Below are 15,158 nucleotides of genomic sequence, written 5' to 3'. Positions count from 1 at the left end.
AAACCGTCAAGTTCACGGTCAAAACCATGAAACCGTGGTCAAACCACGAAAAAAATCCACAAAAAGCTGTTTCTGAGAAAGAGGCAAAAACCACATTCTTTTGTGGTTTTGTAGGCGATAAAACCATGGTTTTTGGCCGATGCTTAAGCTACCGAACGCTTTAAAAAAAGTGTGGTTTTATTGCATTCTGACCACAGTCAGTAGGCGATAAAACCATGGTCAAATGCGTGGCCAAACACCGCCTTAGTCAACTTTGGTCCTGTCATCATTGTTAAAAAAATGGGTTTAGCTAACTTAACCAAGGCCCTCAGAGCACCCACTATCATGAGGGTGATTTATTGTAAATTTTGAATTCCTGAGCACAAAATTTGATCATGTGTGTTTTATCCAAGTTGGTAACCACAACTTTGGGATGATTTACCATCTGATTTACCATGGTTCCTACAATCAATCAAGTTGTAGGCATGTGTAGATTTGAACACACGGGGTGCAAGATTTGATGCAGTTGTACAGACCACAGGTATATAACAGGTCCATAGTGGAGCTGTTTGTATTTTAGCATTAAAGTGACACTGATTCATGTTGTTAACACAACCATAGTGGATGCTCTCAATGCCAAGACAGATGTCATTCAAGCAAGTTGAATCCACATGTCTCAGGAGTCAGCATGAGGGACTTACATCTAAACTTGTCATTTTGGCCTGAGGAGTAAGGATTCCTTTTCAGAGGAAATCCCAATTTCCTCATTCCTGTGAGTTCCCCAAGCAATACTGGAACAGCTCCACTCGAAAGTGCGGGAGCGGAGCAGGAGCGGAGCGCTTTTTTGTGCGCTCCGCGCACCGCACATCCGAGTGGAGCCCTCCGCTCCACTCCCTGGGACCGGGAAATCATAGAGCGGAGCCATCGCTCCGCTCCCCGCTCCGGCCCTGCGCACCCCGCTCTATAGAGCGGAGCAGAAACCCTGTACCCAGGGGCAAGGGTACAGGTTGTAGAGGTGGCTTCCCTCCTCAATTCCAATCACTTATCCCTTCAAACACCAACACCAAAGATCGTGGCGCTTCGACTGTTTTGGCAACATGGACGACCCCTGGCAAGACTTCCGACTACGGCTAGCTTGTGGTCTGTCTTTTTTTTGGACTTCTTGGTTTACTATCTTGATTAGGTTAGTCCCCCTCGCTCTTTTTTATTCAGATCAGAAAAATAAAAAAATCTTACACTTACCTTGCATTTACCTTCGTATACTTCCTTTACTTATCTTTCATCTTCCTTCCCACACTTCCTTTTTTCTCGTCTGCTTGATCAAATGGCACCCTCTAAAAAATCATCAAATAGTTCCTCGCTCCAGGTCCCCAGTCACAGTTCTAGTAGACAACTTCGTCCACCCAGCCCTGTACGAACCCAGCCAGGTTTTGTTGTACCTCCAAAAGATTCATGTCAACGAGCATCTCCTTCGATTCATGACGAGGAGGAGGAATCAACTCCTGGACCTCTTGCTAATCGATTGGCTTCACCTCGGCCGCCAGCTTCTTTGAACAAGGGCAAGAAGAAAGCTGGTCCAGCACCAGTTCAATCAAAAGCAAAACCTACCTCGCCAGGAAAAGTGAGTTTAATCATTTCAATCAATATCATTAAACACTCAATACTCATTCCCAATGTCTTATGTTTTGGTTTGGTTATCTAGACACGCTCTTCAACTTGCAAGCGTGCCAGATCACCATCTGGTAGTGTAGGCACAGTCTCACCCCGAACATCTAAGCGGACCAAATCGGACAAATCAGATGTAAGTCAAGGTTCTCACCTATCATGATTGTTTGATTTAATCATTCGATCATTGTTTTAACAATCTTTTGCTCTCTTTATCTCTTTAGGCTTTTGAGGTCCCAGAAAACGCCGACCTTGACCAAGACTCCGATGTTGAGTTTGTTAGTCAGAGCGAACCTGGATACAACGCAGTTCGATCGGCCCGCGTTGAGGACCTGCTTACATATTATTTTCCTCCTAAGGTATTCTCTGACTCTTCCTTTCTTTCCACCTTCATTATATCATGCACGACACAGCTCACTGACGTTGCATTTCTTTAGGGTCTACTTTACAAGTGTAGATGGTGTCCTAAGTCGTATTCTGCCGGGGACAGATCCTTCTGGGGTCTTTGGTGCCATCGCGATGGAGGCGAAGGACGACCTCAATGCAAGAACCGTCACAAAGCGATTGCTGCGGGTGTCAAGCTTCTGATTTCATACAAAGAAAGACTGCAAGATGAGAAGAAGGAGGAAAAGGCTACCAAATTAGATTCATACCTTGCTGGACCGAAGTTTTCACCCAATCTCCTCAACATGTTTCTAGTCATGTGGGTGGTTTGGCACGCTCTACCTTGGGTTCGGTTCAAAGACCCACTCCTGAGAGCAGCATTCAGCGGTGTTAATCGAGGAGCTGTGCTTCGCTCAAAGACATGGGCGGCACAGCAGTCACACCATCTGTTTGCTGGATTGCACAACAAGGTGATTACTACGCTTCAAGTAAGTCATTTCCGATCTTTTTTCATTTCCGAACATTTTCACTTATATTCATCTTCTTATGTTTCTAAAACAACAATGTCTTTCAACAGCAAAACGAAGGCAAGTTTTGCCTGATCCACAACGTCTGGACCACTAAAGGCAACCGATTCGCCTTTGTGGGCGCATCAGCGAACTACATCAACAACAATTGGGAATATAAATCAACTCACCTTACACTCAAAATGGTCGCATGGCGTCACTTTGGCGCTCTTCTTGCAAGACCCATCGGAAGATTCTTGGTCCGACACGGACTTCACAAAAAGATAAGTCGTCCTTCTTTGTTTTCCTTGTATCTATTTTTCTTTATTCATTTAGTTAGTTCTTCATACTGATATTATCTTTTTCAAACTACTTACATGCTAGCTCAGACCACGGACAGTGGAGGCAACAACGGTCCGATGGCAGCTGAGCTGCAGTCAATGTTCTCAAAAGCTGACGACCCGATTTATTGGAATGCCTCAGGGCATCATATAAAATGTTATGCGCATAAGTTGAATTTAACCGTTGGCCACGGTTTGAAAGCTCTAGGTCAGACGGTTGGAACTTCAAAACCAACGACTCCCAAGAAAGTTTCTCTCCCGATTCCTGCTCTCGAGATTAACAATGGCGATGGCAAGGTTCAAGTAGACGATCCGGACTCAGAAGAAGATGACACTGACCTACCTGAGAAGCCCGATGGAGTTGATGATGACGGAGAGAGTGATGTTGACATTAACATCAATGCGGGCGAAGGAGAAAAGGATCAGGATGTGGCCGAGGATGTTGTTGCGTCAGCCCTTGCAAAGGTCAGTACCCATCTCCTACTTTTTGTCCAAGTGTGAGCGCTGATATTTCAATTTTCCCATTAGGTCGATACAATTTCCGGGCAGATTGCAAGTAGTGCCGCTCGTCGCAACAATTTCAAGACGCGTGCGACCCGTATGGGATACAAGGGTCGCATGCTCAAACGCCCATGTAAGACACGCTGGAACAGCCATTACGCGAGTTGGCAGATAGCTTTGGAGGCTCAAGAGGCAAGTCTTCCTTCTTTGTGATCTTTCTTTAACTTTTCAAATGTCCAATTTATTTCTTGAATTATACTGATATATGTTTGTCAATGAAGGTCATCAACTCGATGATCGCAGCAGATCGTAAGGCATGTTTTTTTAAGGGTGTTACAATCTCACCTGAAGAATGGCACGCAGTTGAGATGGTCAACAAGGTCCTTAAGGTAAGTTTGTTTTGTCTTTGGTTTCCTCTGGTGGTTTTGAACTGAGATATTGACAACATTGTTTGACTAGACCTTTGTCGAAGCAACATCTTGTGTCGAGGGCAATGGCCCTACTGGCTGTATTTTACTACAAGAGTATCGCCGGGTGATCTCTGACCTCAAAACTCATCAAGCCGAAGCATCCACGTTTCCAAGTCTCGACAACTCGATCAACATCATGATCGAGTGGCTTACCAAGTACCAAGAAGAGGCGGCAGATTCTGAAGGCATTGTCTTGGCGACAATTCTGAACCCTCGACTTCGTGGAAAATTCTTCACCATCCATTACCCCCAACACGAAACCTCTGCACTTGAAGCGATTGACACTGCTTATACCACTGAATTAGAAGCTTCTCAGGTACGCAATGCGACCCCTCCACCTGATGACAACAATGAAAATACCGAGGTCGATGAATATGATATCTTTGGAGTGGCGAACGGAGGTACAGAGACTTCACAGAAGTCTGAGCTGGAAGAGTACATGTCTGGACGCTTCCCAATCAGAAAGGAACAGACTCCACTTGGTTGGTGGAAGGTTAGTCCAGGTTTTTTTATCTTTTTTTTATCTGCAACTTGGGTTTGAAGTTGACTATCATTTCTTTATGTTTTTTCTTTCTTAATTCACAGGACCACGCACAACATTTCCCTACACTTGCTAAGCTCTCCCGCGACTATCTAGCTATTTCAGCCACCTCCTGTGCATGTGAGCGGACCTTTTCCGCGGCCGCCGATGTGTGTACACCTTCAAGAGGTAGTATGCTCCCAAAGACAATGGAGCGTCTGGTTGGGTGTCAAGCGTGGATGAAAGAAGGAATCATGCCGGATGGGATTTTTGAAGAGGCTTCAAAGGCCCTTGAATGCTATTTAGGACTGAAAAATAAAAAGAAGAACGAAAATAAAAAGAACGAAAATAAGAAGAACGAAAATAAGAAGAAAGGCTAGGTTCTATCATTTATGCTACTTTACATAGTTATATCATCTATATAAACATGTTTTCTATTACATCACCTTTGAAAAAAAACAATTTTTTGTTTTTCTCGCTAATCAAGCGCTCAAAAGAGCGGTGCGGAGCGCGAGCGGAGCGGTTTTGCCGCTCCACTCGACCAGGGTCCAATTTTTTTTGAGAAAGAGCGGAGCCGGTGCGGTCCGCTCGAGCGCAGTGACTCCGCTCCGCACCCCAAACTGGCCAAAATCCAGAGTGGTGCGGAGCGGTTCCAGTATTGCCCCAAGGATCTTCTTCACCATGCTTCATGGGCATATGTGCTGCTACTTGCTTCAAAATGTGCCACTTGAATGATTATAATTCCTGAGTTTCTCACTGAGCTACATATTTACGGTACTCAAAGTTGTGTATACTTTGCCTTAGATAGTTTTTTGTCTTTTTCACAACTACACACGACCAGGAAAAACTATGTTTCTGGCTCAGAAGTACATATTTTTGAGCTTTGAACAAAAGACATACTTTTTCCGGGTTGTGTCTACAGCCATTCCGATATTTCTTGTTGCTCTGTTTTGAAAAAGAAAAAGTGAAACTTGGTGAAACCTAAGTTTTTACTCGATAAAACTTTGAATTTGGCTGTAATTCAAGGAGATACAGCCATTTTTCAGGTTTTAACTGGTTAAAACTTAGGTTTCGAGCTCATAAACTTTTTCTTTCCAAAAATGTGAGCGACAACAAATATCAGAATGGCTGTAGCTTCAAAAAAACCAAAAAAAAAACTAGACACGGCAAAGTATACACAACTTTGAGTACCATAATTGTTTTGTTTTGTCATTTTCACATGTAATTCACCTGTAGCTGGCATGTAGCTCTGTGGTTCATGACAATAATTCCTCAACTTAACAGAGCTGTGAGCCATAGGTGAAAATCACAAAATATCAAATCATGTAGCTTAGTGAGCAACCAAGGAATCTTTATGATTCCACTTGCACATTATGAAGAGGGGTTTCAGCGCATACATATCCCCATGAAGCACGGTAAAAGTTTCTTTGGTGAGCTCATGAAAAAGGACAAATCAAGATTTCTTCTGCAAGGAAATCCTTATAAGGCCTCAGGCCAGTTAACACAACATTAGATGTAAGTCCCTCATGCTCAGCTATGCAGATTCAACTTACTTGAATGACAGATGTCTCAGCATCAAGGGACTTAGTTAAGTTAATGGTCTTGAGTATCTTAATCTTTCTTCACACCTCCATCATCTTTAATGTGGTATCAAACCGTGTTTTTCACATGTTGAATATAGGTCATGAACGCGCCCCTGGCCTCAAGATGGCCTTTCCGGGCGCGCCTGGGCCAAGCATGTTGATGTGGTTCTAGAAAATTACGGTTTGAAAAGGAGAAGTTGATCAGTGTTTGATTTACATCTGAATTCGATTTTTCTGAAAGCTTGAGAATGCAGAAATTGGCAAGGGTTTTGGTTATTTTATTTGATCAAGTCTTGAATTTTTTTTTCTAGCCCCTTTGTTTGTTAGAATGCCAAAATGGGAAATCCTATCACAGTGTTGTTGAAGGATTGACAATTTGAGGTTTCTGAATTGAAAAGTGAGATGATTATTTTCTACGATCCAATCCTATATGTACAACTTGCTGGAGAGTATCGGGGGATTCATGGAATCCGCGAGGCTCACCAAAGGGTGAGCAGTGAGCTTTCCCCCCCTGTCACGCAGCGATACAGTCTGACCCAAATAGAAGTGTATAAATATATATACAACCAATTCGGTATATGTAATTCCGAAGGTAGACGCATCGAATCAGAAAGAACACATCCGTCATTCCGTTCTCCCGTCACCTCCTCGTTTGCCCGCCGGTCATCCATGCCACCTTTATCCATTCAGCAAAATGAACCAAGTTAGCACATTTCGCTCAAGCAACCCGAGCACTGGCGGTGATCAACACAAGCTGACCAGGGGAATATTAGATCGTAACAGAGAGGGACTTTGCGATGGTCATGACTTCGGGAACGAAGACCACCTAGATGAAAGGGAGAAAAGCCGGGTAGAAGAAGCTGAAGGAATGAACTTCTTTGCGGTTTTGAAACACTCAATATATAAACACATAGTATATATATTTGCAAACATTATCAATATCTTTCTAATGCCTGCCAAAGTTCCTCCTAATTACAACCTCACTGCGATTAACCCATTTCAACGAGTACCATATCCACCTCTTTCCAACCGCGCAGAGACCGGCCTGATCTGCCCGTCTGACGCTTGCAGGAGAAGACCCACTCATTCAACGGTGTACTTCAAGTCGAAGCATAAACATCTCGTTGGAGTTCAGGTAAGCGGATATTATATCTATTCCTTAGACACCAACGAATTGAATTAGTACTTCAACGTGTTAGTGCCCGATCGACAAAGAAGGATACACTCGAACTTACAACTCGGAGCACTTCCAAGCACAACTGCGTGACCTCAATTGACGAGTGATTGATCAAGCCGTAGAAGGTTGTCCTTCAGCCTGAGTATAGTATTCACGACTTTCGCCACGACGCATATAGCACGGTGTGTAAGTTGCATTACAGTCTGTAAGCAAAATACTCAATATATCAGTCCGTGAGTATGTGGATGTTAGGGAGATATGCCTTTACATGAGGCACGATGTGTGAAGTTGATCCATGAAGGGTGCACTGAGATGAACGACTGATAGGAGTTGAGGATTTAGTAATAGACCACCGTGTCTTCCTTCAGACCAAAAGAGAGAATATCAAATTCTTCTTTGGAATTGTTGAAGACTATGTTAGACTATGAAGTATCATATGTCACTAACAAAAGAAGACACGTATCAGGAAGGAGAGTATAAGTCAGAAGACTAGAACTAGAGATCACTCTAGACCTAGTTCCCTTATCCCCCCTTTCCATTTCCTCTTCATTATCCTTCAGTTATCACCACAGTAAAACACCTTCTATACGTGCTCAACTTCGTTTAAGAATATAGTCTAGTTAACCTAGTAATCTAGCATAAAAAATTCCTTTTTGTCCAGCCCTCCCTCCCTTACATATGGTAAAAGGTAAACGTGCCGTTTCCCCCGTGAGGAGACCCCGGCTCCCCACGCTCTAGTCTTTCTAAGGAGTTGGACTCTTTGATTAGTTCTAAGAGCGGTTAAGAAACCACGAATAGAACTAATAGGAGTCGAACCCCTTAAAAACTGGCCTTCCCGGATCCCTAAAGATTCGAGAAGGCCTCTAGCCCACACAGATTCTTACCTTGCTAAGTAAAGAAACTTAGGAAGGTAAGACTCAATTCTTAAGGAAGATTATTGAGACACGGAAAAATGGATGAAAGATTCTTACTACGACAATACGCCGTGAAGTATTGCAAGGTCTCAACACCGCCAATGTCATACAAGTATCCATAGACTTGGCATCGCGTCTCGAGTGGAAGAGGCTCTTCGTATTCGGTAGCAGTCACTGTAACGCACGTCAAACACACTGTTGTAGGAGGGCTGAATGTTTTCTCTGGAATCTTAACGGCGTTTGGAGGACGAAGTGAGGCTGAAGGAATCCCATGGTGGTAGAAATGGGAGGTGTCGTAACCACACGCCGGCAGGTCTTTGTACATCAAGTACCATAGTTGAGCCCAGGTAGTGGGGGGCTGAGCTGGGTCGAGGCAATGGGTGATGAATTCAAGAGGCCCCTCCTCACATGAGGGCCCATAGGCGATGTCGGTCCTCTTCAAAAAGTCTGCCGCGAGGGCTCCAAAGTTGCAAAGTTGGCCTACAGTCAGGGTGTTGTGTATCAAGGGTGTCAACTCGAAGAGTTCTTTGATCAAGTCTTTGACGAGCATGATGGTCAAATGGAAATAAGATGAAGAACAAGGCACACTGGGTGTGAGTAATAGAAATTGAATTTGTAGCGGATGGAAATGCGACAAAATAGAAGAAGACGCCGGGTCTTATTGATGGAAATTGAAGTCGTGCTTTGATTGAAAGCAAAAAAGTTAGAGAAGGGGTAAACAGTCAAACTATCACATTGTGGGTGGTTGAAGCAAGAAAGGTAGTGGATATGAAACTAAATTGGGCAGAGAGATGAAGAGAAGTATTGGTGATCTATGTCTTGTCAAAGCCTTATATCACTTTGGTGCTCTTTAAAACTCAAAAGCAAGGCCGAGTGGAAGTGGTTTTAAGAAATAAAGTGGGTTGATGCCTCATCAATGACGCTTTGCTGCTTTGCCCTTGATCTGCAATTTACAAGGTATCACTGCTTTGGTCTTGGAACAAATACCTTCAAAGTAAAGGCAAGGCTGAGTGAAAGTGGGTCATCTGAGGGAATAGAGTGGGTGGTTGCGTCGTCAATTACTTTTGGCCGTAATCCCAAAACTACGAAAATGGTGTGGTCTTTTTTAAGCTTAACTAAGCCCCTCTCGGACGAGCGAGTAGTCGAGAGAGGGGCTTAAATGGGACTCGCGTTTCATGGCGGGAGAGCTCCAGAAATTAAGTACCTTTATGTACTTTTCTGGAGCTCTCCTCAAATACTCATTGTGGGATTTCTCAAGGTTCAGATATGTGTAGCTTCATGAGAAGCTACACAACCTCGTACCACTTTCAGCAAGATTTGTTGGAAGTAAGGGTATTCAAAACGGATTTCCAGTTTGTTGCAATGTGTAGCTGGCTATTTCAGACCAGGAGGCTGAAATGGCAGCTTTGTCGGAAACTACCAATTTCTTGACAAAACACCACAAGGGTTTCGTCTTCGTAAAAACAATAAAGGACCTCGCGCCACCGGGATAAGTGTCCCTCGATATCCAAGGGTTTTGATGAATATCTTAAGGGTTTTAGCTTTTATCCATTTCGACAGCAGTTTTGGCGAAGGACCAAACATCCAAATTTCGGTGAAGGCCAGTACAGGCCTGTACTGGCATGCTTAGGCTGTTACAGGAGGACGTAAGAAACCATTTGCGCAACGTTTCCTGAAAGCGTCACAGCTCTCAGTTGTTGATGAAAGTGGTACGAGGTTGTGTAGCTCCTCATGAAGGAGAACATACCTGAACCTTGAGAAATCCTACGGTGAGGAATTGAGGAGAGCTCCAGAAAAGTACATAAAGGCACTTAATTTCTGGAGCTCTCCCGCCATGAAACGCGAGTCCGATATAAGCCCCTCTGCGAGGGCGCGGCGAACGCGCTAGAGGGGCTTAGTTAAGCTTAGGTCTTTTTCGAGGCATATGAGGTCACCGTTAACCGGTGTCAATTTAGGTCAACATGGGTCAATCTTGGAGATACATCTTAGTTCACTTGTTTTTGGTTTTTTTGTTCACCGAAAAAACCCAAAAAGTTGGATGTATGTACATCTTATTACTCCTTGCTTCCGAGTTTCTAGCGGTATTTTTGTTGGTATTACTTCCGCTTTATTCGCGGGTATTGCAAGGTTACACATCAAACCTTGGTTTGGGGTAAGGATGAGGTCGGGATGGCGGACGGGTGGATGAGATGAGATCTGATGAGATAGTCTAGCCGTATTGCGTTACTGCATGTGACACGTATGATGCATCCGTCCGTGTGACTTTCAGACCCGTCAGACAGTTGGGCACATTACAAATAGTCTGCGGAACTGTACCATGCTCACAACTCCCCGTACAACGAGGCTCACGGATTCCATGAGTCCCTGGATTCTCTGACTTGCTGGGAATAGAAGCCAACTTGTTGATTTGAAGGCACATGAGAGTTTGAAGAAAAGTGACGTGGAATTGAATTGAGTATTGTGTAATTGAGTTTTAATCTAAATCAATTTTGACAACAACACACTATAAAAGAAGCGCGTTAAAAGAGAAAACAGAGAAATTAAAACTTGAAACAGTTTCATGAAGTTCAGCTTTAAAGGACATTAAACCAAATCAAAATAAACAAGTTCAAAGAAATATAATATCAGGATCGATCTAGATAGACCATCAAGTAAATATTTCCAAATAAGAATTGATGTTTTGATTCGGAAAGTAGAAAATGTTTAACAAATTCACATCTCGATCCAAGAAAACCTCATCAGTTAGTTCTAAATTGATAATTTCAAATGAAGATTCACCCAATTCATCATCCATCACAGAACCAACACCTCAACCAGGATCAAAACCATCAGGAAGTTTGGATAATCAAGAACAAGAATCAAGAATCGATCAAAGAAGTCATGATGACCATAACTCATTATTAGTCATCACACCACAAAATGAATTAAACTCACCTAGTGCTTCATTCTTCAATCTCAACTCAAACACTCCCAAATCATTAAAAACATTAAATATCAATCCAAACTTTAATTCTTCAAAAACTTCAATCTCATCTAAATCGGGAATTGGTATTGGAAACTCAACTCCAACTGGCATTCGTTCATCATCATCATCATCATCAAATCATCAAACAGCAGTACAAGAAGAACCTAAACCATCTCATCAGAACCATCATCAACATACTCATAGTTTACAACAACTTATTCAAGATTCAATAGATCAAGATTCAATCGAATCCACTTCAAATCAATCTATCGAAAACACAACAACACCTACCATCAACAATTCAAGCCAAGCTCCCCCTTCACGTAATTCACCTTCAACTACATTATTAGCACCATTACCATTATCATCGACATCTACTACAGCTACACCTACTCATTCACCTATCTCATCAAATCATCAGATCAATCCACGAAAACCAAATAAGAAAGCTTCTAAATCATCTTCGATCACTAGTACCAATAGTGTGATTGCCACTGGAGGAATAGCCGAAGCATTAGCCATGTCAGGTGTAGCTTTGTTAACCCAAGCAAATCATGTACCATCACCACCATCGATCCGTAGAACGTCTAATCCGACTTCAACTCATCAATCTAATGGAAACTTAAACGATCCACAACTTTTGAATATCAACTCTTCGACTTCTAATGGGTTTCGATCACCTACTTCTGTACTTCATCAACATGGCTCTAATTATGATTTGGCTAGTGAATTTGATGATCAGTTTCTTGGAACGGGCTATGCTGTGGCTTCTAGAAAACGAAACTTTGATTTCCATTCAATCTTTAAAGCTATTCCTCAAGATGATTATTTAATTGAAGGTTCATTTTCGATCATTCTTGAGTCTTGGATTCCGTTCTGAAAAGTACTGATGTTGGTTTCCTTCTTTCTTTTTCGGGGGGTTTCTTGGCTTACAGATTATGGTTGTGCTTTACAACGTGATATTTTGGTTCAAGGTAGATTATATATTTCTGAACAACATCTTTGTTTTAATGCGAATATCTTTGGATGGGTTACAACTGTTAGTAAAATCCAAGTCATCTTTAAGAAAAAAAACCCTATTTTCAAATCTTTTTTTTTGGGGGGAATTCGTGTTGACTTTTTTGGGGGGGTTTAAGTTGGTCTTACCATTTTCAGATGTGGTTTCGATTGAAAAGAAAATGACTGCTTTGATTATTCCGAATGCAATACAAGTGATGACCATGCAAAGTCGTGTAAGTCAGCTTTTTCTCTTTGTCCTAAATGATTAACTAACCAAGAGTCTATAATGTCTTTATAGCATACATTTGCTTCATTTATCTCACGTGATGTAACATACGATTTAATGAATAATATATGGAGGATTTCACATCCCACAATTCCAACGCATAATAATTCATCAACAATTTCATTGAATCCAGCTATAGGTAATGATGAAGTACATGTAGAATATCTTGGACCATCAACTACAGATCCTAATTCGACTACCAATTCTAATCCCAATGAAACCACCAACACTAATCCTAATACCACCACCACCATGACGAAATTACCTGAATCAACTGTTTGTGCTTGTTTGGGTACTGATGCTCATTATAAAGATGTAGCACTTGATACAACTTATAAAACTTCAGTTGAGAATTTGTATAACTTGTTATTTTTAAATAGTGAATTTATGATATCTTTTTGGGAAAATGATCAAAGATTAACCGGTAAGTTAGTAGTTAAACTGACTCTCCTCTCCAAAAAAAAGCTCAATACTCTCTTTCTTGAACTTCTTGATTGATTTTCTGAATTTCTTATCCTTTTTTTTTTGGTTTGGTTTTTTTTTAGAATTAGAAACAAGTGAATGGACTAATAAGACGAAAAAAATTAGTTATATTAAACCTTTGAATGCATCCATGGGACCTAAACAGTGTAAATGTGAATTGAATTTACAAATCATTGAATTAGATTTTTTAAATTCGATTACAGTCTTGACGACCACACGTACACCGGATGTACCGGCTGGTTCATCTTTTTCGGTCTTGACAAGAACTTGTTTGATGTTTGTACCTGATGGAGTTAGGATTGTGGTCACTACTTCTGTTGAATGGTCTAAAGTTAATCGGTTTTTAAAAGGTAAGTATTTTTTTAGATTTTTTTTTTTTCGTTTAGATTGGTTGTTAATGAATTTGGGTTTTGGGTTTTAATAGGGATTATTGAAAGTTCAGCACTTAGTGGACAAAAAGCTTATCATGTTGATTTAGATGTAGCTATACGAGAAGAATTAAAAAGACAAGAAAATGATCAAGTTCAAAGGAATGGAGGAAATAGTGATGAGAATCAAAGGAAAGAATCAGATCAAAGAAATGGTAGTTTGAATGAAAAGAAATTAAATCCGATTCGAAATCAAAATGAATCTATTAAACCAAATCAAAAAGTTGATTCGAATTTAACTTTTAATTCTTCTAATCAACAACAACAACATCAAGCTTTTTATAAGGTTATGAATTTGAAGAGTTTTAGTATTACTACTTATTTAGGAATCTCAATTATCATGATCTTATTAATTTCGAATTTATTGAGTTTTAGAAACCATCAATCTATTGGAATCAATCATGGGAATCAAGAAAGAATCGTTTCTAGAGATGAGATTAGGAAAGCTATTAGAGATGGAATTGATGATTGGGTTTTAAATCTTAAGAGAAAAGAAAGTGATGAGATTAGAGAGATCGAAGTGGTTTTGGATCGGTTTGAGGAAAGGATTAAGGTTTTGAGAGGAGTTCTTTTGGGTCATAGGAAAGATTTTGGAAAGGCAGATTTGGATGAACAATCAGATGGAGATGTGGATGAATTTAGAGTTGAAGGTGAATTTAATGTTGAAGGTAATAGGATTAGGAATGAAGTACTTGATGATCATCTTGATGAGAAATTAAAAGAAAAAGAAAAAAATGTAATAGGTAAATAAGGAAAGTTGAAAAAATTATTCAAAGATTAAATGGTTTAATCGTTTTGTAATGTGTGTGTTTGTGTGTCTTTTCTTTACAAGAATAATAAAGAGACTTGGGATTTTTTTTTCATAAAAAAGCATCTTTTTTTTATCTTTCTTTTTATTCTTTCTTCTTCTTTTGAATTGATCCTTTATTCTTTTTTTGGGTTTTTTTAACCTTTTTGTGATATATATATATCTTTTTTTATTGAACTCATTTATTTTTAAAAAAAGTCATCAAAATCTTTTCATTAACTTTATGGAACTCTTAAAATCTCTTTATTTTTTTTCAATTGTTGTTGTTGTTTTATTTCCAAAAGTTTGTTGATTTTTTTTCTTTTGTTGTATTTTGAAAATTTTGGTTTCTTTTTTCTTTTTGGTTATGAAAAGAAAAGTTTATGAATTTGTTACAAATTGATTGTTTGTTGAAATGAGAAAAAATGATTAGGTTATTTGGATTTGAAAAATGAATTTTTTAAAGAAAGTTTTTAAGGAGAATAAGAGGTTTTTAGTGTGTGTGTAATATGTATGTAGGAGATGGTTTACTTGAATAGTTTTTTTTTGGAAATGATTTGGGTTTTGGAAAAGAAAATTTCAAGATAAAGATTTCCAAAAACCCAAAGTCAATTCATTCTTTTTCCATCAAGAAGACTGATTTCCAAACATTATTCTCTGGAAATCATGGAATGATTTTATCCACATCCACAATTCTAATTAATTTGATTTCTGTCTGTTGCATTTGGTTCAACTTCAAGAAACGGCTTATGTGCAAGTTGATTCTTACTACTCATAACACTTTACTCATCATACTTTTTCATCTTGCTTTAAATGAATTCTTTATGTGATAGTTTATTTACAAAGACCACTCCCAATGTGTTGATTGACCTGCATCCTACTAAAACACAGCTTGTAATGAGATATAATCTTTAGATACCAAGGCAATTACACCATTAATTGTAGCACAATCCTCAGGAAATGTATTGATAGACAAAAGCCCCACATGAATTGCAACACTGGGAGATAACCACAAGGATCTCAAGTTTCAATCTGACCAGTGTTCATATAACACAGCCTGTGTTTCTTACAAAACTTCACTTCTTGGTGAATCCAATTGATATCTATAATGGGATGTTCTCTCATAGAGCCTTTACTTGTCAGGCGGTCCTCATTGACTATTTGAATAGA

General features: G+C 40.2%; 1 protein-coding gene across 1 annotated transcript; it reads left to right on the top strand.

The window, feature by feature from the left end:
* Positions 1-11,525: 11,525 nt before the first annotated feature.
* MELLADRAFT_46844 (uncharacterized protein) lies at positions 11,526-12,434 on the top strand (the record flags this gene model as incomplete). The annotated part of the gene is made up of 4 exons (XM_007405208.1): positions 11,526-11,844; positions 11,941-12,044; positions 12,142-12,237; positions 12,303-12,434. Coding segments are annotated over 4 exons (651 nt in total), but the record flags the coding sequence as incomplete, so codon positions are not given.
* Between the last annotated feature and the right edge of the window lie 2,724 nt (positions 12,435-15,158).

Source organism: Melampsora larici-populina (genome assembly GCF_000204055.1).
Source record: "Melampsora larici-populina 98AG31 unplaced genomic scaffold MELLAscaffold_3, whole genome shotgun sequence".
Classification (NCBI taxonomy): domain Eukaryota; kingdom Fungi; phylum Basidiomycota; class Pucciniomycetes; order Pucciniales; family Melampsoraceae; genus Melampsora; species Melampsora laricis-populina.
The sequence above is the reverse complement of the archived record's forward strand: the minus strand, read 5'-3'. Positions and strand labels throughout refer to the sequence as shown.